This window comes from Meles meles, chromosome 20, assembly GCF_922984935.1.
Source record: "Meles meles chromosome 20, mMelMel3.1 paternal haplotype, whole genome shotgun sequence".
Taxonomy (NCBI): Eukaryota; Metazoa; Chordata; class Mammalia; order Carnivora; family Mustelidae; genus Meles; species Meles meles.
Window position 1 is genome coordinate 19,223,986 of NC_060085.1, and position 27,775 is coordinate 19,251,760.

General features: G+C 45.2%; 2 protein-coding genes across 2 annotated transcripts in view; one reads left to right on the plus strand and one right to left on the minus strand.

Moving 5' to 3' along the window:
* Positions 1-123: 123 nt before the first annotated feature.
* Positions 124-4,531, minus strand: NICN1 (nicolin 1, tubulin polyglutamylase complex subunit). The gene is made up of 6 exons (XM_045992009.1): positions 4,264-4,531; positions 2,916-3,092; positions 2,521-2,634; positions 2,004-2,075; positions 1,563-1,667; positions 124-1,488 (listed from the first exon to the last, which is right to left on the minus strand). Exons 1-6 carry the CDS (start codon positions 4,393-4,395, stop codon positions 1,447-1,449), a joined length of 642 nt encoding a protein of 213 aa, XP_045847965.1. The 5' UTR covers positions 4,396-4,531; the 3' UTR covers positions 124-1,446.
* A 50-nt stretch (positions 4,532-4,581) lies between these two features.
* DAG1 (dystroglycan 1) overlaps positions 4,582-27,775 on the plus strand; it is a 100,175-nt gene continuing 76,981 nt past the window's right edge. The window contains exon 1 of the mRNA XM_045992006.1: positions 4,582-4,691. The gene's annotated coding sequence lies outside the window, so the exon portion shown is untranslated. The remainder of the gene's footprint in view (positions 4,692-27,775) is intronic.

The following is a 27,775-nucleotide window of genomic DNA, read 5'->3' on the forward strand; positions in this document are numbered from 1 at the left end:
GAGAGGAGGGGGTGGAGAAGACGCATGAGGGTGGAGCTAGTCTGGCAGGCTGAGCACCTCAGCAATCCCGCCTCTAGTGAGGGTCTCCAGCTTTCCCACTGGGAAGACACAGGCAGCCAGCAGTCACGCATTCCACAAGTATTTATTAGTCTTGCTGCACATTAGGGCCTGTGCTGGGTATCAATGAAGTGCAGTCCCTGCCACCAACCCCAGGGACCTCCCCACACTCTTACACACTATATCTCCAGGGACATCCCCCCTACTCTCTCTTAGACACACACACACACACATATACATTCTCTCAATCTCACACATGCACTCTCTCTGAGGGCTGCTACTCCCTGAGCACAGGATTGTGGTCATTACCCTCTTAGCAAAAGCTGAACAGGGCTCAGTAAATGACCCTGCAGGTAACACCTGCAAGAATTCTGGTAAGAGCAGAGAGTGGCCACCAGAAGGGGGCTGATCTTCCTCCAGAAAGCTGTTGAGCCACAGAAATGTCCAACTTTCCAGGTCTAGCACAAGTTACAGTACTGCTGCATCATAGCCCCTGGGGGCAAAGACAGGAAAAAATGGAAGTTTTTCTCGTAAGGGCAGCCTGCCTTATTCAGCAGCAGGCATGGGGCTGTAACAGACCTCAGCCTCTTAAAAGACACCAGTGACAGCGCTCACCTGGACCCACACCCTACCAAGGCTGATCTTTTATCATAGAGAATGATTCCTGGAAGGGGGCAGCTGGGAGAATGGAGAAGGATGTGCTTTGGGCACAAAGGTCAAAGAACTCATTCTCAGACTTTGGCCTAGTCGGAGGCATCTGCACAGCTTGGATAGGCAGACCCATTTGGACACACACTGAGGAGCCAGCTCAGAGACCAAGGGGTTCAGGCTGCCCAAATCTCCAGCTTTGCTCCCTAGGCAGGCAGGAGTGAAGACCAGAAATTTCTTCTTAGGGGCATAACACAAAGGGAAAGAGGACCACTAGAGGGCGCAGAAGGAAGAAATGGGCTCCTGCTTTTTCCCTCCTTTCCAAACTACGTGAGTGTAAAAGGCTGTAGCAGCCTCCCAGCAATAGTGAGAGGACGTTTAGTAGGTCACCCCAACCCAGTGCACTCAGGGTGAAGCAGCAGCCAGGAGACTGGAGTGTGCATGTTGGCAGGAGGAGCAGAGGACACAAGGGGAATCTTAGTAAGTAGTACTGAAGTGTTTTTAGGGTAGTAAAAGGAGTTTCGGGTTGCAGTCGGATGAGGACAGAGTACACCCCTGCCGAGAGCTCATGCTGAAGCAACACAGTGAGCCCCCAGGAATCTTGAATCTGTGAACATGGCCCAGACCCAGCGGACATGCAGGCAACACTCGGAATGCACAGGGAAATCACTTCAGCCTCTGGTGGCCCAAACCAGGTCTGGGTGGGCACAGAAGGCCAACGTCTTGGCTAACAGCCACGGTTCAAGTGTAGGAGAGCAAGTTCAGGTCGTAACAGCCATCCACCTGCAACACAAAAGACCATGAGATCTGACCCGCTCAGGGCAACGGGAACGAAGCAGAGGGAAGCGATCACTCACATCAAAGCGGCCGATCCTTGTGGAGGTGTGACTGGCCCGGATCATCTCTGTCAGCGCCCACATCTGCTGCACCTCGGAGGATACCCTGCTGGGGTCTGGGAGACCCTGCTCCAGAAGGAGGGGTCAGTGGCCATGGGTATCTCCCCAGCAGTGCCCTTAAAGCTCCAGAGAGGCCAAGTTGGGCTATTTGGCCCACCAAGGGAGACCAGAAACATTCCCAGATGACTTGTGAAACATGAGGTTAGGGCCCAATGTGTGGGAGGCTGCCCAGCCCCAGTGAGAGATGCTTCAAAGCCCATGGACCACCCAAGAGGAAGATGGCACAGAGTGAATGAAGGACCCTGGGTCCAGCCTCAGATTCTTGTAGAAAGAGGCCCACCTGAGCCTGTGCTGGATACAAGAGCTTTGCACACATGGTTCTGACCCACGATGAGGGCTTACCTCAATGAGGGGAGCAGGCTGCTCACAAGGCACTGGGTGGGAGAGCCATTTGGGGAAGGTCATGGAGGGGCTCTGCAAAGCAAAGGCATACTCCCCTGAAGGAGACAGAGTGGAAAAGTCCAAAGACCAGATTCCCTGGTCCTCAGAGAAGACAGAAGGGCACCTGAGCCTCAGATACTGAGAAAACCCTGTTCAGAGGTCCATGAGGTCCAACGGGCCATCAAACTACCTAAGAGCTTAGAGACTACTTAAGCTTTTCTGCTATACAGGAGGCCCCAGGAACAGAAGTATCTCCCAGAACCTGAAGGGTCAAGCTCTGAGAGAGGCAGGCAGCCTCAAAAGTTCAGGGGTATGAGGACATGACCTCTCCTCTTGCCCTTAGCTTCCAGTATTCCCTCCTGGCTAATTTGCTTCTGAGTCTTGTTGTCCACTCCCGACCCCACACCCAGCTCTCCTAGCCATAGCTAAGAGCCTTCTAGGGAAAGGGCCAACCAACAGCTCTGAGCTGGTCACTCACCTTTGGTCCCTGCTGGTAAATCTGCAGTTCCTCCACTGTGAAAGACACCCACAGTGGTGATGGCTGTCGCAGAATCAGGCGCAGCTCCAGTACTCTGGCCATGTCACACAGCATCTGACATAGATACACACACACACACACACACACACACAAGGACCCAGCAAGGCCCGAGCTCACTGCCCAAGAGCCTCCCAACCAGCAATGAGCCAAAATGCTGCCTCCCCAGGCCTTTAGAAAGGAAAAAAAAAAACAAAAAACAAAACAGTAATCCCTCCAAGGTGCAAGCCCAGGCCAGCCTTGCTTCCCCTCTTCTCTCCAGGTATCCTGGCCCCAATCCCCAATCCCCCTGTGAGCCCTCCTCTGGACTTCCCCAGCCATGCTGAGTCCCAGCTGACCTGGTGCTTAAACAACGATATATACTCCTGGGCTCCCTCCTCACTGTGTGGGTCGGGCATAAGGCAGTAGTCCCGCAGACAGGTCACCCATTTGGCCGGGGTGTGCGTTGAGGTGTGCTGGCGAACACGGATGCTCAGAAAGGCTGTGTAGTAATTCTTAAACATGATCTCCTGTAACTAGAGCACACACAACCCACCATGACAAATCAGACCCAGACCCAGGGCCTGAAAGGCTCAAACATACCATCTTCTCCTCCCCTTAGGAATATATTCTTCCACCAATCTAACAATTTCAACAAACATCCACTGGGGCCCAAAGACAATTTCACTTTCCCAGAAGAGCTCATAGTCCAAAGGAGCAGGTCATGCAAATAATCAATGACCGCAGATCTTCTCACAGGTCTAAGATGCTGCCTGAACCCTAGCTCTGGAGGAGGCAGAAAGACGTACAGATGAGGCCTCAAGAAGGAGTTCACCAAGTGGACCGGAAAAAGAGAGAGTGTAAAAGTAACATAAGCAAAGGGGCATCAAAGGTTGAGGAAACCTGGCCCACTCCTGAAACCACAGTGATTCAGCCTGACTCTAGCAATCCTCATCACTGCACATTCATCAGAGTCACCCAAATAAGTTGTTGTTTTTACTATAGATGTACAGGCTCCACCCCACACCCACTGAATCAATATTTACAGGGTTGGGCCCTATAGTGAAGTTTCGCAGCTTATGGTAAGGAACAGCTTGGAAGAGGCCACACACCATGGTACAAAGTGCATGGGGTCAAAAGGCAGGCAAGGCACAAATGGCTCCAAATGCCAAGCCATTAGAAAGTGGACTTTGTCCTCTGTGCTGAGGTCTTGTACTGTCAGTCACTCTCGTAGTGTCAGCCAGCAGATGTGGACCGGCAACTGGAGACTGGAAACTGGAGCCATTGGGATGATCCCGATGAGGAATGCGCTTTACCTGACCTCCAGCAGGGACTGTAGGGAACGCGCAAGAGGCAGGTTTTGGGGGTAACACACTGTCTAATGATCCCCACCCCAGTGGCCAGGAACAAAATGATCTTTCACTTCTCTCTGGTTCACAACTGCATTTCCAGCATCATCCTACTTCCTTGGCACTTCTACGCTTGCCCCTGTTCTGGACATCGGGAAGAGATGTTGAAGAGAACAGGACAGAAAACGGCAGTCTCGTAAATATGTGTTAACTGAAGTAATAAATAAATGGTTAACTGATTTGCAAGGGGCAGGACACTGCAGAGGCTTTCAGTAAAAAATTAAACGCCTGGAACACGCCCGAGTTCCCAGGTTAGCCCCGCCCAGGAGCCCGGGTCGCGCCCACGGGGCTTGCTCACCTCGAAGGGCGCGACGCTGGGGAAGGTGACATCGATGACCAGCACACCAGGCCGGCCTTGGGAGGTTCGCACGTCGCCCACCTGCAGGGCCACGGTGCCTTTCACATGGCAGGGCACCGACACGCGGGACATAGTTTCAGCAGCCTCGACCAAGCCCGATTGTCGCTCCTGGCCCCCGCAGTAACTGGCCCTTCCCGGCGTCCCCAGCAGAGCCCCCAAGAACTACAACTCCCGGAGAGACGCGCGCTGGGTCAGCCCAGCCAATTACTGATGCTCTGGGCCGGCCGGGAGTCGGAAGTGCTTGAGGAAGTGCTCCTTCAGCCAATCATGGCGCGAGCCTTTGAGAGCGGTGGGCCCTGCCCAGAAACGTCCGAGACCCGCGGAATGGAAGAGATCCTGGCCAGTCTCCGCCGGCCAAATCTTGCTCGGTTCGTACCTCTGTACAGGGCGGTAAAGCATCAAAGAGCATGAATGAGCATAGGGCCCGTCAGACGTTGATCGCAAAAATAGGTGTGAACCCTTCTCCCCCTTTTTAATGGACAAAGGATTTGAACAGATAATTCACAAAAGAATATAAATAGCGAAAAAAGACCTGAAAAGATGCTTGATATGATTATTCATCAGGACGTTCTAATGAGAACTCCCTCAACCCCACCGAACAGGTTAAAATTAAAGACTGGCAAGAATTTGGAGTGCTTGGAACTTTAATCCCTTGATAATTTCCAGCCGTTTTGAAAAAGTTTGGCATTTCTTCAAAAACTAAATTCATGCCTACAATATGATCCAGCGATTGTACTCTTAAATATTTACCCAAGAGAAGTGAATGCTGCATAGGCCCGCCCGATGACTATTCTTAATAGCCAGAAATAGGAAATAATTCAAATGTCCATGAGATGAACAGATAACTAATTGTGGTGTATTCGTGCAATGGAATACTGGTTAGCAACAAAAAGAAATTAACAAATCCAGGTATCTATCAACAGACGAATGGGTAAACAAATTGTGGTATATAGATACAATGAAATTACACAACCTTAAAGATGAATGAAACTGATAAATGCTTTAGTGTGAACTTTGAAAACATGTTAAGTGATGGACATGAAGGACAAATATTATATTATGATACCACTTACATGAGGTACTTAGAATAGGCAAATTCATACAAAAAGTAAAACAGAGTTGCCAAGGATGTAAGGGGAAATAAGTTTATTGTTTAACAGGTACAAAGTTTCTGTTAAGGATGATAAAAAAAATTCTGGAAATGGTGGTGTTGATTATACAACACTATGAATATACTTAATGCCACTGATATATAAGCTTTATATATATATATATTATGTGTATATATATATATATATACATTATACACTTAAAATGAGTAAAATGGTAAATACTATGAATACCAATTTTTGGTTTTTTTTTAAGATTTTATTTATTTATCTGACAGACAAAGATCACAAGTAGGCAGAGAGGCAGGCAGAGAGAGAGAGAGGGAAGCAGGCTCCCTGCTGAGCAGAAGCCTGATGCAGGGCTCCATCCCAGGACTCTGGGATCATGAACCAAGCCAAAGGCAGAGGCTTTAACCCACTGAGCCACCCAGGCGCCCCCAAGGTTTTTTTTAAAGGAAGTGAACAACTAATGTGCACACCAGCACCATTAAATTTCAAGTGTACTATGTTAAGCAAAAAAATCAGGCCCAAGGGCAACTGGGTCTCAGTTGGTTAAGATAATGATCCTGGAGTCCTGGGATCAAGTCCCTCATCAGGCTCCCTGCTTGGTGGGAGTCTGCTTCTCCTTCTGCCCTTCACCCAGGTCATGCTTACTCTCTCTCCTTCTCTCAAATGAATGAAGAAATCCTTAAAAAAAAAAAAAAGTCAGACCCAAAAGAGTACATTGTATATGATACCAATCACATGAAATTGTAAAAAAGGCAAAGCTAATATACAGTAATATAAATCAGAACAGTTTTTCCTGGGGCAGGAAGAGAAGGGAAGGGATTGACTATGAAGAAGTACAAGGGAATACTTTGGGGTGATGGAAAGGTTCTATAACTTGATTTTGGTGATTTGTAATTTTTTTAAAAGATTTTATTTATTTATTTGTCAGAGAGCACAGCAGGGGGAGCAGCAGGCAGAGGGAGAAGCAAACACCCTGCTGAGCAAGGAGCCCTATGCAGGACTTGATCCCAAGACCCGGGGATCATGACCTGAGCTGAAGGCAGATGCTTAACTGACTGAGCCACCCAGGCATTCGAAACTTGATTGTAGTGATAGTTACATTTGTATAGACAATTTTTAAAACTTATCAAATTGAATGCTTAAGATTTATTAATTTTTAAAAATATTTTATTTTTTATTTTTAAAAAGATTTTATTTATTTATTAGTAAATAAATAAATAGGAGGAAGGGTCAGAGGGAGAAACAGACTCCTTGCTGGACAGGGAGCCCAATGTGGGACTGGATCCAGGGCCTCCAGGATCATGACCTAAGCTGAAGGCAGTCTCCCAACCAACTGAGCCACCCAGGTGCCTTAAAGATTTTACTTTTAAGTAATCTCTGCACCCAACCTGGGGCTCAAACTCATGACCCCATGATCAAGAATCACATGTTCTACAGACTGAGCCAGCTAGGTGCCCCAATTTTTGTGCATTTTTACCGCATCTATATTATACTTCAATAAACATGATTTTAAAAGAGAAAAAAAAGCAAAGCAAAAAATGAATGTTAACCATTATGTTTATCATCATCACCATCCTTCTAGGCACTTGTGGAAACAGTGCCTCAGATATCATTAGGTAAGCCTGTTTTATTGATAACAAAGCTGAGGCCGGAAGTGTTCCAGTGATTTCCTAAGCCAATAAAGTAGTATGAAGTAGAGCTGAAACTAGGGTCTCTTTTGGGCTCCTTCCTCACAGGTCAGAACCTTCCAGGTAATAGTCAGCTTTGGTGACTCGGGCCTGTTGGGGAACCCGAAGACACAGGCCCAGTGTAACCCATAGTGCTCTCAAAGTGGGGTACCAGACAGACACAAAACCAGGATTCTAGGCTCACCCAAGGAACAGCCTGGAAGACCTGTGCCTTCCCAGTCCAGGTGCCCCCAGAGACTTCCAGGGACAGAAAACATTCCCTGTCTTCTCATCTTCTCATTAGCTGTTGTCAAGGGAAAATAATTTTTTTAAAGATTTTATTTATTTGACAGAGAGAGAGAGACAGAGAGAGAGAGCACAAGTAGGGGAGCAGCAGGAAGAGGGAGAGGGAGAAGCAGGCTCCAGTGAGCCTGATATGGGGCTCCATTCTAGAACCACGTGATCAAGGCAGACGCTTAATGACTAGCCATCCAGGCACCCCCAAGGGAAAATAATTTGTGTCCGTGGGTCTCCTGGACTGGCCATCACTGTCTCCATTTGGACTCAGACTAATGATTCACTGCCTGGGTCCCTCCAGTTCCCGAGAGTTTTCTCTTTCTGAAGACCACCCTATGGTCAAGAGAGGCTTTCCCAAATCCCAGAAAATAACAGGCCCCCTGGAAATCAGGAGGATATATATAAGCTCTGGGCTCTAGGACTCAGCTCTGAAAGCATAGGCCCAGTGTCACCAGCTAGACACCAAGACTTAACCTTTACTGCTCGCCTATTAGTACCCACCAAATTTTGTCCCACATTTTTCCCTAAGCTCTCCTTTCCAGCTTATCTCTTAACTCAAGCAAAGGACCCCAGGGACACAATGTGCTGTGATGGAAAACAAAACTACCCCTCAAGCAATAACCCCTGGTTTGGATAAAGAGCTCCGGCAGCCCAGACAACCCAGGCCGGTTTGAGCTGAACCCCTGACTCATGCCTGGGCAGATGGACCTCGGAGTGACCCGTGGAGTCACCGACAGGTACCTTTACCTCTTCATAATACTGAAGTCTCCACCCGAGGAGAAGCACAAGCCTCATTTACATAACATGCAAGGTATGGATAGGCGTGTTTCCTTAAGGCACATACATGACCTTATGCCTACTTCTCCATCCGATGACAGGGCTCCCATTTCTTGTTCTTTTTTTTAAGTTTATTTATTTACTTATTTTTAGTAATCTCTACGCCTGCTGTGGGGCTCAAACACAAGACCCTGAGATCAAAAGTTACATGCTTTTCTGACCGAGCAAGCCAGTACCCCAAGGCTCCCATTTCTATCCATCCTAACCCTAGGGGGCACCTGGTTGGCTCAGTCAGAAAAGCATTTGGCTCTTGATCTTGGGGTCGTGTGTTTGAACCCCACAGTGTGTGTAGAGATTACTTAAAAATAAAATCTTAAAAAAATATAAAATAAGTCAGTATATAAATATTCATCCTAAACCTAATTAAAGGGAACCTATTCACCCTTCCTCTGGGAGTCAAGGTTGGAAGTTATTTCCTGTGATATCCTTCTTTGTTGCACATAACTTTTCCTTTGTGTAACAACTCTTCCTGGTGTAGTTTCTGTGACTCATCAAGGAGCAAATTCATGTTACTCAGTTACAATAGCAGACACAGACCTGTGTGGTCCTTCACTGCAGATGGGTCTTGCCTCATATCTCCCGGTAGATAGCCACCTCCACTCCAGCCCCTCCAATCCATTACCTACTCTGTGGCAAGACAACCTTTTCAGTGTGAAATCCTCCTGGAATCCTTCTACTTCAGGGTCAAATCCAAAAGCTCTTGGTAAGTCCATGAGTCCGAGGCATGAATGGCCCCCACCACAGGCTACTCAAAATCTGCTCCCTGGAAGCACCTAGCTGGCTCATTCAGAAAAGCACATGACTCTCCACCTTGGGTTGTAAATTTGAGCCTCAAGTTGGGCATAAAGATCACAAAACAAACAAATAAAACAAAAATAACTTTAAAAAAAAGAAAATCTGTCCCTTTCCCCAACCCTGCTACCTTCACTTGAGTTCCTCCCACTTGGTGCCCTCTCTTTTCCTTCTAGTCTGCTCACAGAACATTCTTTAGATCACTTCTGCCCTACCACCAACCAGCTATCTACCCTTCAGTTCTTGCTTTAAATTTTGATTTTTCAGGGAGTACTTTCTTGATCTCCTGGACTAAGTTAGATCTTGTACATTGTCAGAGGCCTTCCATATTTTATTGTAATCATCCCCCCAAAGCCTGTCTCCCACACTGGGCTACACGAGGTAGGAGAGCAGGAATTTAGTCTGTTGCCTTGTATCCCACATCTCCTAGCACTGTGCTGGGCATAGACGGTGCTCAATAAATACAATCCAAATGAACAAATAGTTCAATTTTAGGGACTTCTACTTCCAGCTAAAATGGATAATTGGGAAAAGATTTACCCCCACTGACCTGAGCCAACTAAAGAAGCAGACAAAATATGTGAAACAATCATTTTTAGACACTGTCCATCAAACACCACAAAACAGTGATCCCTAAAAGAGGAGAAGCAACAACAAAAAAACACTCAATGATTATCCCAGTTTACTGTCTGGAAAGAATTTCCAAATATAGTGAGGAGGAACCAAGATGGAGTCTGTCAGACTCCCTGAGTCGAGGGGACAAAACTGGGAGTTTGGGGAGGCAAAGATGGCTAGAAGCAAGACAGGACAGAGCTGCAGAGAGAGATGATTCCAGAGATCCCTAGGGGGGATCCCCTTGAGGTTTCAGCTTAATATGATCAGCACATGCACGTGAGGAAACTACCCAAAGCCAAAGAACTACCAAAAGAATTAAAAGGTGAGGGCGCCTGGGTGGCTCAGTGGGTTAAGCTGCTGCCTTCAGCTCAGGTCATGATCTCAGGGTCCTGGGATAGAGTCCCACATCGGGCTCTCTGCTCAGCAGGGAGCCTGCGTCCCTCTCTCTCTCTCTCTCTGCCTGCCTCTCTGCCTACTTGTGATCTCTGCCTGTCAAATAAATAAATAAAATCTTAAAAAAAAAAGAATTAAAAGGTGATAACACCAAATCTTTTTTTGATCCAGAAAGTTTGTGTTCCCATCAACCATTAGTAAAAACAAACAAACAAAAACAAAATGCTAATGAGACAGGGAAGCTGAAGGGACCCCATTAAAGTAGCCATTTTTTCCCTTTGCTTTAGCTTCCTTTTTATTTATTTATTTTAAAGATTTTATTTATTTATTTGACCGAGAGAGATCACAAGTAGGCAGAGAGAGTGAGAGAGAAGCAAGCTCCCTGCCAAGCAGAAAGCCCAATGCGGGACTCGATCCCAGGACCCTGAGATCATGACCCGAGCCGAAGGCAGCGGCTTAAACCATTGAGCCACCCAGGCACCCCTAGCTTCCTTTTAAAAAAAATTCAACTAATTAACATACATGTATTATGTGTTTCAGGGTCACAGGTCTGTGATTCATCAGTCTTATATAACACCCAGTGTTCATTATAGCACATACCCTCCCCAATGTTCATCACCCAGTTATCCACCCCACCCCAGCAACCCTCAGTTTGTTTCCCAAGATTAAGAATCTCTTACAGTTTGTCTCTCTCTCTGGTTTCATCTTGTTTCATTTTTTTCTTCTCTTCCCCTATGATCCTCTGATTTTTTTCTTAAACTCCACCCATCAGTGAGATCATATGATGATTGTCTTTCTCTGATTGACTTATTTCACTTAGTATAATATTCTGTAGCTCCATTCACGGCATTGCAAATGGCAAATTTCATTTTTGATGACTGTGTAATATTCCTGTGTGTGTGTGTGTGTGCGTGCACGCGTGTGCGCGTGTATATTACATATTGTTTATCCATTCATCTGTCAATGGACATCTGGGCTCTTTCCATAGTTTGGCTATTGTGGACATTGTTGCTATAAACATTGGGGTATAGGTTTCCTTGTGGATCACTACATTTGTATCTTTGGGACCTCTCCTCTGGCTTCTATTGTTACTCGAACGAGCACCTCACCCTACTCTACACATACCTAGTAATTCAAATAGCATATGTCTTCCTTGTAAGGGATAGAGAGATAGTGATATCTTCAGAGTCTTCTAGCACAAGCGATCACATCTAAGGAGTGATGGGGCAGGGTCATTATAAACATTCTCCAAGACCACTGACTCCCAACACTTTGACACCGAGACACTTAACTTCAGGAAATAAATGACTTCTGAAGAGCATCTGGATCCTCTCCTTGTTCTGACCAGTTCCCAATGCTTAAAAGGACACATGCACCAGACCATAATCTCCAATAAAAACCCCGGGCCCCAAGCAAAAATGAGACTCATGGTCTTTCCAAGTCTCCTGGACTCTGTCCGTATGATTCTATATACATATATCTTCAGTAAACTCTGCTTTCCATCCTTCATGAAGCCAAGACCCTCTTAGCTAGTCCTGCAGGACCCCTTCTGGGTCTTCAGACCCAGTCTGCTTCCATCACTAATTCATGTGCAAAGTGCCTAGAAATTGCTTCAGTTGTGCATAAAAATTTGCCCTAGACTAAAATCTGCTCAGACACCACCTATAACAAGAGCTTAAAATCGAGCCTCAAAATGATCAAAATGCCTAAATGTATCCAAGAACAAAGGTCACAAATATTTATAGGAACACAATAGTATCAGCACTTAAAAAAGTAAAACTTGCAAAGTCTGGCATCCAATTAAATATTAGCAGTCACAGGGCACCTGGCTGGATCAGTTGATAGAGCATCTGACTTTTGATCTCAGGGTTGGGAGTTCAAGCCCCACATTGGATGTGGAGCCTACTTAAAAAATTATAAAAATTATAATTACCAATCATGTAAAGCAGCAAAAAAATGACCTATAATGAAAAGAAAAATCAAACAAGAGAAACAGACCCAGAAATAACCAATTCTAGAGTTAATAGACAAGGACATTAAAACTCGAACATGATATTCCCTATGTTCAAGAAAGTGGAAGACTGGGGCGCCTGGGTGGCTCAGTGGGTTAAAGCCTCTGCCTTCGGCTCAGGTCATGATCCCAGGGTCCTGGGATCGAGCTCCGCATCAGGCTCTCTGCTCTGCGGGGAGCCTGTTTGCTCCTCTCTCTCTGCCTGCCTCTCTGCCTACTTGTGATCTCTGTCTGTCAAATAAATAAATAAAATCTTAAAAAAAAAAAAAAGAAAGTGGAAGACTATGAATTTAGTTTTTTTGGACATTGCTGTGTTGTATTGGTGAGTTCGGAGCCCATGGCCAAGGAAATATTTTTGAGACCTCTTTGGTTCAAAATGGTTTTATTAAAGCACGGGGACAGGACCTGGAGGCAGAAAGTTTCTGCCTGTTGCTGCCTACTGCTCCCTGATGCCTGGGGATTGTGATGAGCAAGTGATCATATACCCTGGGGTTGGGAGAAGTAAAGATAAAGGAAGTTCCAAGAGCACTTTTTTTTTTTTTAAGATTTTATTTATTTATTTGCCGGAGAGAGAGAGAGAGAGAATGAACACAAATGGCAGGGATGGGGAGTGGGCAGTAGGCAGAGGGAGAAGCAGGCTCCCAGCTAAGCGAGGAGCCCAGTGTAGGACTCAGTCCATCCAAGGGTTCTGGGATCATGACTTGAGCTGAAGGCAGACGCTCACGCAGCTGAGCCACCTAAGTATCCCCCTTTTTTTTTTTTTATGCATTGGGCACCTGGGTGGCTCAGTGGGTTAGTCTCTGCCTTCGGCTCAGGTCATGATCCCAGGGTTCTGGGATCCAGCCCCGCATTGGGCTCTCTGCTCAGCAGGGAGCCTGCTTCCCTTCCTCTCTCTCTGCCTGTCTCTCGGCCTACTTGTGACTGTCAGATAAATAAATAAAATCTTAAAAAAAAGATTTTATGCATTTATCTGTCAGAGAGCGCACAAACACAAGCAGGGATAGTGGCAGAAGCCTCTGGCTGAGGAGGGAGCCCTATGTGGGAATTGATCCCAGGACCGTGGGATTATGATTCAAGCCAAAGGCAGATGCTTAACTAACTGAGCACCCCCCACCCTGCCCCCTGCCTTTGTTTCCCACATCAACTATAACACCATATGTTAACTGCACTGGAATTAAAATTGGAAAAAAATGAAAAGTTGGGGCGCCTGGGTCGCTCAGTTGTTAAGCATCTGCTTTCGGCTCAGGTCATGGTCCTGGGATCTTGGGATCCAGCCCACATCGGGCTCCCTGCTCGGCGGGGAGCCTGCTTCACCCTCTCTCCCTCCCCCTGCTTGTGTTCCCTCTCATTCTGGGTCTCCTGTCAAATAGATAAATAAGATCTTTAAAAAACAAAGTAAATTTTATTTTTTTTTATTTTTTTTTGAAGATTTTATTTATTTATTTGACAGAGAGAGATCACAAGTAGATAGAGAGGCAGGCAGAGAGAGAGAGAGGGAAGCAGGCTCCCCGCCGAGCAGAGAGCCCGACGCGGGACTCGATCCCAGGACCCTGAGATCATGACCTGAGCCGAAGGCAGCGGCTTAACCCACTGAGCCACCCAGGCGCCCCCAAAGTAAATTTTAAAAAGGTAAAGAGAAATGATGGGAATATTTATTTTTAAAGATTTTATTTTTATGTAATGTGGGGCTAGAACTTCCAACTCCGAGTTCAAGAGTCATGTATTCTGATGACTGAAAAAGCGAGGCACCCCATGGTTTGTTTTTGTTTTCTGAGCATGTTGTATTATAGGTAGATGGAGAGAGAGAGAGAGAGAGAAAGAGAATAAGGAATTGGCTCATGCTATTTTGGAGTCTGAGACCTCCCCAAGATCTGCAGATGGCAACCTGAAAAACCAGAAGAGCCAATGTGCAGTTCAAGTTCAAATCTGAAAGCCCAAGAACCAGGAAAGTTGACCGCATAAATTCTGGTCCAAAGCTAGCAGGTCTGAGACCCAAGAAAAGCTTATGTTTCAGTCCCAGTCCAAAGGCTTCAGCTTTTGGTATCAGCTCAATCAAGCAACAGGAGTTTCCTCTTACTGAACTTTTCTGCACTTTTCAGTTTTTCAATTGATTGAATGAAGCCCACCCATATTAGGGAGGGAAACATGCTTTCTTCGGTCTATTTGAATATTAATCTCACCCAGAAATACCCTCACAAACACACTTACCCAGAATAATATTTAGCTAAATGTCTAGAAATTCTGTGGCCCACATAAAAATTAACGGTCACAGAGTATTTTGTTTATTTGTTTGTTAAGGTTTTGTTATTTTTAAAATTTATTGTTATTATTTTCTAAATAGACTCCACCCCCAGCATGGAGTCCAATAGGGGGTGAAGTCACGCCTCCCAGACCAAGACCTGAGCTGAGATCAAGAGTCAGACACTTAACTGACTGAGCCACCACCCAGGCTCCCTTAAGATTTTATTTTTACATAATCTTCACACTGTTAGGTCGACTTTGGCCTACAGCATTGTTTAAATCCTCTATTTCCTTGTTGATCTTCTGTCTGGTTGTTCTAGCCATTATTGAAAGTGAAGTATTGGAGCTGCCAGTTATTTTTGTAGAACTATCTACTTTTTCGTCCAAGTCTGTCAATTTTTGTTTCATGTATTTTCAGGCCTTGTTGTTAGATGTGTATATGTTTATAATTGTATCTTCTTGCTGTGTTGTCCCTTTTATTAATATTATTTCTTCCTGGGGCACCTGGGTGGCTCAGTATGTTAAGCCTCTGCCTTTAGCTCAGGTCATGATCTCAGGGTCCTGGGATCGAGCCCCACATTGGGCTCTCTGCTTGGCAGAAAACCTGCTTCCCCCCACCCTGCCTGCCTCTCTGCCTACTTGTGATCTCTGTCTGTCAAATAAATAAATGAAATCTTTAAAAAATATATTATTTTTTCCTTTGGGTTGCTCGGTTGGCTTGAAAGGTCGCCCAGTGTTGGGTCCGTGATTAAAGGAGCGAGACTGATACAAAGCAAAGGTCAAGCAAAGCTTTATTTTGCGCCAAGCATCAAGAATCAAACCGACTAGCCCCGGCTGCACCTCTTACGAAGAGGGCAATCCCTCTCTGCCTTACAGACTAACTTTTAAGGGCAAAGGCCATGTGGTTGGGCCTCACCACGCACAGGTGGCCAATGAGATTATAACACACAGAGAAAGCTGCACAGTCATGCTAGGTCACACATAAGTGACCAATTGAATTACAATTTACCCTAGTAGACATTTGAACTAGCCTATCACCTTGGTCAGAATTGGTGCCCTAAAGGCGGGGCCCATACTCCTTGGTAGCTAGGGAGTATGTGCCCCCACTGATCGGATGTCTCCACCTGGCCTGACCAACCCTTGTATTTGGGCTTTGTTACCTGGGACTGGTTTCCAGGACTTGTATTTAAGTAAGTCCCCTGGGGGGAAGGGGGGCAGGGACAGTTTAAGTTTACTGCATAAACAACAAAATGACTGTTTAATCCAAGATGGAATTGCTCTGGATAAATGGGCCCTTACAGGCTCAGTCTATAGAGCATGTGACTTTTTTTTTTTAAGATTTTATTTAATCATTTGAGAGAAGAGAGAGAGAGAGAGAGAAGCAGACTCCGCAGTGAGCAGGAAGCCAGTCACCAAGCTCAATATCAGAACCCTGAGATTATGACCTGAACTGAAGGCAGACACTTAACGGACTCAGCCACCCAGACACCCTGAGCATGTGGCTCGATCTTGGGGTTGTGATTTCAAGCCCCATGTTGGGTAGAGATTAAGATTAAGGTAGAGATTTAAGTAGAGATTACTTAAATACATAAATATTAAAATATATTTCTTTGTCCCTTATAAGCTGTTTTGACTTAAGTCTATTTTGTCTTATAATAACATAGCCGCCCAACTTTCTTTTGGTTACTATTTGCATGGAGTATATTTTTCTATGCTTTTACTTTCAGCCTCTCTGTGTCCTTCTATCTAAAATGAGTCTCTTATAGATAGCATATAGATAGATCTGGGCTTTTAAATTCCAATCTTCTAAACTTTTACTAGTAAAGTTTAATTCATTTACATTTGATGTGATTCCTGATAAAGGATTTACTTGTGACATTTATTTTAGCTGTATGTATTCTGTATGTTTGTTGTTGTTGTTCCTTAATTCCTTCCTTTCTGGCTTTTTAAAATTTAGTTAAAATTTTTTGTAGTGTACTACTTTGTTTTCCTTCTTTCCTTTTTTGTATTTATTTCTTTTTTGTATTTTTGTTTTGTTTTGTTTTATGTAAGCTCTACACCCACTGTGGGGCTCAAACTCATGACCACAAGATCGAGTATCATGCTCTATCAACTGAGCGAGCCAGGTGCCCCTTGTATATATATATATTTTTAAGATTTTATTTATTTATTTGACAGACAGAGATCACAAGTGAGCAGAGAGGCAGGCAGAGAGAGGAGGAAGCAGGCTCCCCGCTGAGCAGAGAGCCCGATGTGGGGCTCGATCCAATGACCCTGGGATCATGACCTGAGCCGAAGGCAGAGGCTTTAACCCACTGAGCCACCCAGGCGCCCCCCCTTGTATATTTTTAAACTACTTTCTTGATAGTTAACTTGGGATTTTAAGTGACATCTTAAATTTATAACAAGTTCATTTAAATAATACCAACTTAGGGGTGCCTGGGTGGCTCAGTGGGTTAAAGCCTCTGCCTTCGGCTCAGGTCATATCCCAGGGTCCTGGGATCGAGCCCCACGTGGGGCTCTCTGCTCAACAGGGAGCCTGATTCCCCCTCTCTCTCTGCCTGCCTCTCTGCCCACTTGTGATCTCTGTCTGTCAAAAAAATAAATAAAATCTTTAAAAATAAATTAAATAAATAAATAAATAAATAATACCAACTTAGTTCCAACAAATTTATAAGCAATCTACTATACATCTCTGTTCCTACCCCTCTGTTCTTTATATTGCTATTATCAAAAATAATATCTTTATATGCTTTGTGACTGCTGACATAAATTTATAATTGTTTTATGCATTTGTTCTTTTAAAAATATTTTATTTTTAAAAGATTTATTTATTTGAGAGAGAGCACGCGCACAAATGTGAGTGGGGTGGAGGGGCAAAGAAAGAGAATCTCAAGCAGACTCCGCCTTGAGTGTAGAGTCAACCCTGGGCTTGATCTCACGACCCATGAGATCATGACCTAAGCTGAAATCACGTGTGGGATCCCTAACCAACCGAGCCACCCAGATGCCCCAAGACTTTATTTTTTAAGTAATCTCTTAAACCCAATGTGGGGCTTGAACTCATAACCCTTAGATTAAGAGTTGCATGCAGTCAGGGGCCCTGCTATTTATTTATGTGTTTATCTTCCAAGTTTTTATTTAAATTCAAGTTAGTTAACGTATAGTATAGTATTGGTTTTAGGAGTAGTAGAATTTAATGATTTATCACTTACATATAACACCTGGTCCTCATCACAAGTGCCTCCTTAATGCCCATCACCCATTTAGCTCATCCCCCCCACCTCTCCTCCAGCAACCCTCAGCTTGTCCTCTATAATTTTTTAAAAATATTTTTAATCCATTTATTTGACAAAGAGAGACACAGTGAGAGAGGGAACACAAGCAGGGGAAGTGGGAGTGGGAGAGGGAGAAGCAGGGAGCCAGATGCAGGGCTCCATCCCAGGACCCTGGGATCATGACCTGAGCAGAAGGCAGATGCTTAACGACTGAGCAACCTAGGCACCCTGTCCTCTGTAGTTAAGAGTCTCTCTCTCTTTTTTTTTAAGTTAAGAGTCTCTTATGGTTTGTCTCCCTCTCGGTTTTTATTTTATTTTTCCTTCCCTTCCCCTATGTCCATCTGCTTTCTTTCTTAAATTCCACATATGAGTGGAATCATACGGTATTTGCCTTTCTCTGACAAAAACAATATTTTAATATTATTTAATATTAAATATTAACATTTTATTAATAATATTTAATAACATGATGTGTTATATATTATTTACAAAATAACATATTATAAAATAATACTATTTTAATATTATTTGTTTAATAAAATTAACATAATACCCTCTAGTTCTATCTATGTCATTGCAAATTGCAAGGTTTCATTCATTTGATGGCTGAGTAATATCCCATTCTCTCTCTCTATATATATACCACATCTTCTTTATCCATTCATCAGTCGATGGGCATTTGGGCTCTTTTCATAATTTGGCTATTGTCGATAGTGTTGCTATAAACAGTGGGATGTATGTGTCCCTTTGAATCAGTAGTGTAACTGCTGGGTCATAGTTCTATTTTTAACTTTTTGAGGAAACCCCATGCTGTTTTCCAGAGTGGCTGCACCAGCTTGCATTCCCACCAATAGTGTGAGAGGTTTTCCCTTTCTCCAAATTCTCACCAACATCTGTTGTCTCCTGACTTGTTAATTTTAGCCCTTCTGACTGGTGTGAAGTGGTATCTCACTGTGGTTTCGATTTGTATTTCTCTGATGATGAATGACATTGAGCATTTTTTCAAGTGTCTGTTGGCCATTTATATGTCTTTGGAGAAATGTCTGTTCATGTCTTCTGCCCATTTCTTGACTGGATTATTTGTTTTTTGGGGTGTTGAGTTTAGTAAGTTCTTTGTAGATTTTGGATACCAGCCCTTTATCCCATATATCATTTGCAAATATCTTCTCCATCCCATAGGCTGCCTTTTAGTTTTGTTGATTGTTTTCTTCCCTGTGCAGAAGCTTTTTATCTTGATGAAGTCCCAACAGTTCATTTTTGCTTTTGTTTCCCTCGCCACTGGAGATGTGTCTAGTAAGAAGTTACTGTGGCCAAGGTCAAAGAGGTTGCTGCCTGTGTTCTCCCCTAGGATTTTGATGGTTTTCTGTGTCTCATTTAGGTCTTTCATCCATTTTGAGTCCATTTTTGTGTGTGATGTGAGGAAATGGTCCAGTTTCGTTCTTCTGCATGTGGCTGTCCAGTTTTCCCAACACCATTTGTTGAAGAGACTGTCTTTTTTTCACTGGACATTCTCTCTTGCCTTATCAAAAACGAGTTGACCAAAGCAGCCCTGCCTCTTTTTTTTTTTTTAAAGATTTTATTTATTTATTTATTTGACAGAGAGAGAGAGATCACAAGTAGGCAGAGAGGCAGGCAGAGAGAGAGAGAGGGAGGGAAGCAGGTTCCATACTGAGCAGAGAGCCCGATGCAGGGTTCAAGTCCAGGACCCTGAGATCATGACCTGAGCTGAAGGCAGAGGCAGCTCTGCCTTTTAAATCATATAGAAAAAAGAGAAAAAAAAAAGAGAAGTTACAGACTAAACTAAAAATACAATGATACTGGCTTTCATACTTATTGAGTTACCTTTACAAGTGTTCTTTTTTTAATTTTAATTTTATTTTTTTAAGGATTTTATTTATTTACTTGACAGAGACAGAGAGAAGGAATACAAGCAGTGGGAGTGGGAGAGGGAAAGGGAGAAGCAGACTCCCCACTGTGGGGCTCGATCGCAGGTTCCTGGGATCATGACCTGAGCTGAAGGCGGACGCTTAACAACTGAGCCACCCAGGCACCCCAAGTGTTCTTTTTTAAAAATTTATTTTATTTTTAGAGAGAGAATGAGTGTACACTTTAAGAAAATTAAATCAAATTATTTGAATTTAATTTAATTATAATAAAATAAAAATAAATAAGCAAATGGTTTAAATTTTCTCCATTCTAATTTCTATTATAAACATCCGTAGATATCACTCACATAAAATCCCTCCTAAGCCTCAGTAATTTTAAGAGTGTAATGTTGTTTTGTGATTAAAAACGTTGAGACTCACTACTCTAGGGTTTATTTCCTTTTTTTTTTTTTTAAGATTTTATTTATTTGCCAGAGATAGAGAGAGAGAGTACACACAAGCAGGCAGAGAGGCAGGCAGAGGCAGCGAGAGATGCGGGCTCCCTGCTGAGCAAGGAGCCCGACGTGGGACTCAATCCCAGGACCCCGGGACCACAACCTGAGCCGAAGGCAGCGGCTCAACCAACTGAGCCACCCAGGTGTCCCGGTTTATTTCCTTTTTAAAAAATTTGTGTATTTATGGGTGTGCCTGGGTGCCTCAGTTAAGCATGTGCCTTTGCCTCGGGTCATGATCCCAGCATCCTGGTATCGATCCACACATCGGGCTCTCTGCTTAATGGTTAGCCTGCTTCTCCCTCTTGCTCTGCCTACTTGTGCTCTCTCTCTCTGTCAAATAAATTTAACAAATCAAAAAATAAATAAAAACTTAAAAAAAAGATTTTATTTATTTATTTGACACAGAGAGAGAGACCACAAGTAGGCAGAGAGGCGGGGGGGGGGGGGGGAAGCAGGCTCCCCACCGAGCAGAGAGCCTGACACAGGACTAGATCCCAGGACCCCCGAGATCACAACCGGAGCCAAAGGCAGAGGCTCAACCCACTGAGCCACCCAGGTGCCCCATAAATAAAAACTTTTTAAAAAGTATTTATTTATTTGTTTTTTTTTTAACCTATTTAAGTAATTTCTACACCCAACATGGGGCTTGAACTCAGGACCTAAGATCAAAAGCCACATGCTCCTCCAAGACAGCCAAATGCCCCTCTAGGGTTTATTTCTGATTGCTGTATTATGTTTATAGGAGAATGCATATCCTTAATATTTTTTAAGATTTTTAAAAAAGATTTTATTTATTTATTTGACAGAGAGAGAGAGCGAGCACAAGCAGAGGGAGAGGCAGGCAAAGGTCGAGGGAGAAGCAGGCTCCCCACTGAGCAGGGAGCCTGATGCAGGGTTCGACCCCAAGACCCTGGGATCCTGACCCAAGCCGAAGGCAGACCCTTAACTGACTGAGCCACCCAAGCACCCCTTTTTTAATTTTAATTTTATTTTTTTAGGTAGTTTCTTTTTTTTAAAATATTTTATTTATTTATTTGACAGAGATCACAAGTAAGCAGAGAGAGAGGAAGGGAAGCAGGCTCCCCGCTGAGCAGAGAGCCTAATGTGGGGCTCGATTCCAGGACCTTGGGATCATAACCTGAGCCAAAGGCAGAGGCTTTAACCCACTGAGCCACCCAGGCGCCTCCAAACACCCCTTTTTTTAAAAAAAAGATTTGGGGCACCTGGGTGGCTCAGTGGATTAAAGCTTCTGTCTTCAGCTCAGGTCATGATCCCAGGGTCTTGGGATCGAGACCCCCATCGGGCTCTCTGCTCAGCAAGGAGCCTGCTTCCTCCTCTCTCTCTGCCTGCCTCTCTGCCTACTTGTGATCTCTGTCTGTCAAATAAATAAATAAAATCTTAAAAAAAAATTAAAAATAAATAAATAAATAAAAGATTTGTATTGATTTGAGAGAGAGCTGGGGGGGAAAGAACAGAGAGAGGAGAGAGGATGTCTGGCAGGCTCCCTGCTGAGCACCAAGCCTGAGGTGGGGCTCAGCTGGATCTCACCAGCCTGAGATCACAACCTGAGCCAAAATCAACAATCGGATGCTTAATCAACCAATCAATCTTTCACACTGTACCACTGACCCTCTTCTCCTTATACTCCTTGATCCCCTACTCTGACCACACTGGCCTCCACGTGGTCCCAGGCTCACGTGTTTATTCCCACCTGTTTGTCTGCACATTTGTCACTTCTCAGTCCCAACAGCTCCCCATCTGACATCGAGCTGCACATTTATTAGTTTGTATGTTGTCTGATTCACGCTCTGGGACAGAGGGTGTCTGTTCACTAGAAATATAATGCTGGGAAGCAGTGCTAGCTCAGTCAGTGACGCATGCGACTCTAAACTCAAGGTCGTGAGTTCAAGCCCCATGCGGGCTAGAGATTACTTAAAAAATGAAGTCTTAAAAAAAAAAGAAGAGGGACGCCCGGGTGACTCAGTTGGTTGAGCAGCTGCCTTTGGCTCGGGCCATGATCCCAGCGTCTTGGGATGGAGTCCCGCATCGGGCTCCTTGCTCAGCGGGGAGCCTGCTTCTCCCTCTGACTCTGCCTGCCACTCTGTCTGCCTGTGCTCCCTCTCTCTCTCTCTCTGACAAATAAATAAATAAAATCTTAAAAAAAAAAAAAAAAAGAAGAAGAAGAAGAGGGGCGCCTGGGTGGCTCAGTCGGTTAAGTGTCTGCCTTTGGCTCAGGTTGTGATCTCAGGGTCCTGGGATGGAGCCTGGTGGTGTGGAGCTCCTTGCTCAGCAGGAAGTCCCTTCCCCACCTGCCTCTGCCCATCTCGTGCTCACTCTCTCTCACTCGCAAATAAATAAATAAAATCTTTTTATTTATTTATTTTTAACCCACTGAGCCACCCAGGTGCCCCGTTTTTATTTATTTATTTTTAAAGACTTTATTTATTTATTTGACAGAGAGAGATCACAAGTAGATAGAGAGGCAGGCAGAGAGAGAGAGAGAGAGAGGGAAGCAGGCTCCCTGCTGAGCAGAGAGCCCGACGCGGAACTTGATCCCAGGACTCCGAGATCATGACCTGAGCTGAAGGCAGAGGCTTAACCCACTGAGCCACCCAGGTGCCCCAAATCTTTTTTTTTTTTTTTAAATCAGTGTTTGCTGAATTCATGAGAGAATGAAATGGCTTTGCCCTCCTTGGCACTGTCTTCTGGGCCTGGGTAGGTACCAACCTTATGAGAACAGCGCCAAGCTTGCAACCCTTACACATAGGACAGCAGCGCCACCTGCTGGGAAGTGAGTCATGCTTCCATTAGCATCAGGCTTCCCCCATCAAGTCTGATGGGACTGGCACAAGCTGGAGGTGGGTTCTGGATGCCCAGAATGGTATTCTTCACTTGAGCCTTGGACCCTCAACTTTCCAAAGGTCATTTCTAGATATTATCAGTATCTCCACAGCAGCTATTTTTTTAACTTTTTTTTTTTTTTAGTAATCTCTACATCGAATGTGGGGCTCAGACTCACAACCCCGAGATCAAGAGTCTCATGCTTTCTGACTGAGCCAGCCAGGTGTCCCCCAACACAACTATGGCATTGAGAATCTCATGGATAATCAGAAACAAGACTATGATGGGCTTCTCACTGCATGATCCACACCTGAACTCTGGAAATAGCTGCCAGAAAGAGTCTCCTGCAAGCCAACTTTCTGTCCAGTCTTTCTAAATTTCAAGCCAACTTTCTGTCCAGTCTTTCTAAACTTCTGTTCAACCAAGGCCTTTTGAGAACCTGCTGAAACCCAACCTCCTCCAAGACTGTGCTGTGTGTGTGTATATCTGCACACACACACACACACACACACACACACACGCTCGCTCTCTCGCTCTCTCTCTCTCTTTCACATACACAAGTTGTTCTTGCTTGTAATGTTTGGGGATCCAGAAAGAGTATGTATAAACTTGTCCTGAGTGAATGGCACCACAGTCCAACGGCATAGTGGGTCTCTGATAGCAATCAACTTTCTGATCCAGGAAAGCTCCTGGCAATGTTGAACAAACAAATCAGGATAAAAATAGTAACGGTGATGGGCTCCTGAATGGCTCAGTGGGTTAAGCTTCTGCTTTCAGCTCAGATCATGATCTCAGGGTCCTGGGATCAAGCCCCGCATGGGGCTCTCTGCTCAGCAAGAAGCCTGCTTTCTCCTGCCCCTCTGCCTGCCTCTCTGCCTACTTATGATCTCTGTCAAATAAATAAACAAAATCTTTAAAAAAAAATAAGAATAGGGGGCGCCTGGGTGGCTCAGTGGGTTAAGCCGCTGCCTTCGGCTCAGGTCATGATCTCAGGGTCCTGGGATCGAGTCCCGCATCGGGCTCTCCGCTCGGCAGGGAGCCTGCTTCCCTCTCTCTCTCTCTCTGCCCGCCTCTCTGTCTACTTGTGATCTCTCTCTGTCAAATAAATAAAATCTTTAAAAAAAAATAAGAATAGTAACGATGATAATAATAATCACTGGCACTTACTTAGCATTTATTATGTGCCAAGCACTGTTCTCTTGATGCTCATGTTCTTCACTCCTTCCACTCCCCTTTAAGGTAGAAATCATAAGTACTCTCATATTGCAGGAAGAAAACTGAGTGGAGGGCACCTGAGTGGCTCAGTTAAACAACTGCCTTCGTTCAGCTCAGGTCATGATCCCATGACCTGAGGTCTGGGGATCAAGTCCTGCATCAGGCTCCCTGCTTATCGGAGAGCTTGCTTCTCCCTCTCCTTCTGCCCCTTCCCCCACTCATACTCTCTTTCTTGCTCTCAAATAAATAAATAAAAATCTTAAAAAAAAAAAAAAGAAAAAGAAAACTCAGTGGAAAGGTAAAGAACTTGTCCAAGGCCATACTGTCAGTGAGTTGCTATACTGGGGTTCAAGTCTGGCAGAAGTATACCACATTGTATATAGAATCTGGTCTCAACCTTATGAATTTTCTTATTTAGCAAATATTAGCTGAGTATTTTTTAAAAGATTTTATTTATTTATTTGACAGACAGAGATCACAAGTAGGCAGAGAGGCAGGCAGAGAGAGAGAGAGGAGGAAGCAGGCTCCCTATCAAGCAGAGAGTCCAATGTGGGGCTCAATTCCAGAACCCTGGGATCATGACCCAAGCCAAAGGCAGATGCTTAACCGACTGAGCCACCTAGGCTCCCCAACTGAGCATTTTTTTCACAGAGATATACAGCAGTAAACAATCTTTGCCCTCATAGAGTTTTCATTCTAGAGAGAAGATAAGACAAAACAGTTTACATATAATATCTAGTAGTGATAAGCACTCTGAACAAAATGGCAAGAGATATATCCAACATACTATTTTTAAATTATTTTTATTATTTTTTGAATTTCTAAAAGATTTTATTTATTTATTTATTTTTAAAAGATTTTATTTATTTATTTATTTAAAAAAGATTTTATTTATTTATTTGACAGACAGAGATCACAAGTAGGCAGACAGGCAGGCAGAGAGAGAGAGGAGGAAGCAGGCTTCCTGCCGAGCAGAGAGCCTGATGTGGGGCTCGATCCCAGGACCTGGGATCATGACCCGAGCCGAAGGCAGAGGCTTTAACCCTGAGCCACCCAGGCGCCCCAAGATTTTATTTATTTATTTGACAGACTGAGATCACAAGTAGGCAGAGAGGCAGGCAGAGAGAGAGAGAGAGAGAGGGAGAAGCAGGCTCCCCGCTGAGCAGAGATCCACATATCATGACCTGAGCTGAAGGCCGAGGCTTCAACCCACTGAGCCACCCAGGCACCCCTCTAAATTTTTAAAAAGATTTTTATGCATTTATTTGTCAGAGAGAAATAGTGCGCATGTGCACAAGCAGGGGTAGAGGCAGACAGAGGGAGAAGCAGTCTCCCTGCTGAGCAAGGAGCCCGATATGGGACTTAGTCCCAGGACCCTGGGATCATGACCTAAGCTGAAGGCAGCCACTTAACCAGCTGAACCACCCAGGCATCCCACATCCAACATGCTCTTGCCAGGATTCAGCCGGGGTACTTTGTTGAAGGTCCCCTGGATCCTAGGGCAAACAGGAGTTCTTTCCTCACTTCCTATTATCAGTTCAGAGTTGCCAGTTGGCAGCAGGAGATAATAAGAAATGAATAAAAAGGGCAGGCTCTGCCTAGAGATGGCCACACTTGGGTAGCTTACCAAAGCCCCACATGAATGGAAGAAGGATCCCGTTTCAAGATGAAACTAATTGGGAGGTTTGCACTGGGGAAGGTGGGGGGTGGGGTCAAAGGTTGGGAGGACAAGCGATTCAAGCAGGACCTAGAAGTATGGGTATGATTTGGACTTGTGCCTCCTAGAGCCCAAAGCCTGATACATAGTAGGTGCTTCGTAAACAGGGTGAATGTTAGAAGGTGTTGATAAGTGTATGTGTGAAATAAGTTGATAAGTGTATATAAGTCACTGAGTAATAGTGACTTATCCCAGAACGTCAAATGCTCCCAGAGAGCCACCTATTGGCAGCCAGACTCATCTGGATGGGTAGAAGGTAGACGGGCAGCAGACATTCTTGGGGATCTGGGGAAGCCTAGTGTGATTGGGACAGTTCACCTCTGATGAGTGCAGGTCTAGATTCTCAGCTGGCTTTAAAGCTGTTCTTTCTTTTATAGTCTCCAGTAGGATGGGTTGAAATAGCTCCAAGGAGATGGCAGAGCTGGGGGGGGGCCCCTTGAGGCTCCCCTAGTCAACTCCTCAGGCTCTAGAGGGCAGTGCAAGTCAAGATGGCCAGGAGGTGGCCCACGACTCACAGCCCGTAGAGGCAGAAACAGACTGGAATTTCGCCAGCTTTCAGCACACTCCAGGGGCTCCTAGCTTCGAGTCCTTCCTAGCACTGCCAGATGTTTAGGACCCTTTTAAATTGTAGGCAAGATTGTGTGTGGGGGGAGTGTTTGTCTGGGAAAGTGTTGATAGCTTTTTCAGATTATGGAGGTAAGGAAGGTTGGGGATCCTTGCTACAGGGAATAAAATCCATGCTACCCCCTTCCCAGGCTCAGTCCCAGACAGGACTGAGGCTGCCTCTCCAAATGTTGACTGGCAGCCTCACCTTCTCCCTTGGGGCCCGCTGTTGGGTACTCAGCCACCCCATCCCGGACTCTCTGTGTCCAGTCAGAGGGATGGCAAGAGACTTTCTCCTGTCCATGGGGGCTGCTGGGCACAGCTGGGAGTTTGGAACAGCTTCCTGCAGCTGCTGGGGACAGGAAGCCAAGGAATGTGTGTGCTTCCCTGGCTTTCCTGGGACGCAATTGTCCTGCCACTGTAGTCACTGGGCTCTACCAGGCCCCACTCTGGGCCTCACTGTTGGTACATTTTATCCCATTATGAAAGGAATCTGGAACAGATGACTCTAGTGTTGGGCAATGCAGGTCCAGCTGCCTATCTTGTTAGTGCCCCTATCTCCTTCCTTGGGCTCCCCCTACTTGGCCCTCACTCCAGGCCATTCTGCTCAGAGCCAGGCAAGTTCCAGCAAAGTTTAAGAGGCCTGGTCAGGGCCTGCTCGGGCAGTCACCTTTGCCCGATTCTTGTCCATCTGGGCAGGCCTAGACAGACTCGGCTATTGCTGAACCCCTCCTGGGAATTTAGCAAGCGAACAGGAAACTCAGCCGCTCCCCTCTCCAGAGACTCAGCTGCAGGGACCCCTCCTCCAGGTGGCTGCCTCAGCCTAGGCAGGCTGCTTGACTCCCCTCCACACACCTTGACTCCTATGTGCTGCATTCCCCCCTGTAGAGCCAAAACACATGCTTCTTAGTTTCCCAGCTGTGACTTCTACTTTTCTGCTTTGGGCTTTCTTGCATGTCTGGGGACAGAGTAGATGCTCAGTAAAGAAAGGGCTTTGTGATTTGACTTGCCCACTTCCCTGCCCTCCACCCAGTTCCTTACCCTTTTCTAGTTCAGTACTGAAGTGAACTTGGATTAAACGCTGGAACTTTGTAATCTAATAATCCTGCAGAAATTTATAATTGGGCTATCCTGAGAATACCTTTGTCCAACCACTGGCCCCCAGGCCTTTTTGCTGCTCTTTGAAATAGGCTGGCTGACCTGGAGGCCTCTGCCTTTTCTTCCCCACTGAAGTTGTCCTGCAACCTCTTCCCTCCCCTATTGGTTCCTGACTTACTCTCACAGATCAACAGTGTCAAGACTCTGCCAGGGAGAGGCCTAGTGGCCACTGGCTGTGTGCACAAGTGGGGAGGGAAGTCAGGGACCAGGTCATGTTTCTTCCATGTCTGGAAGCCCCACTCCTGAGTCCAAGGCCTCTGTGTTCTGGGCTCCTGGGTCCTGCTACTTG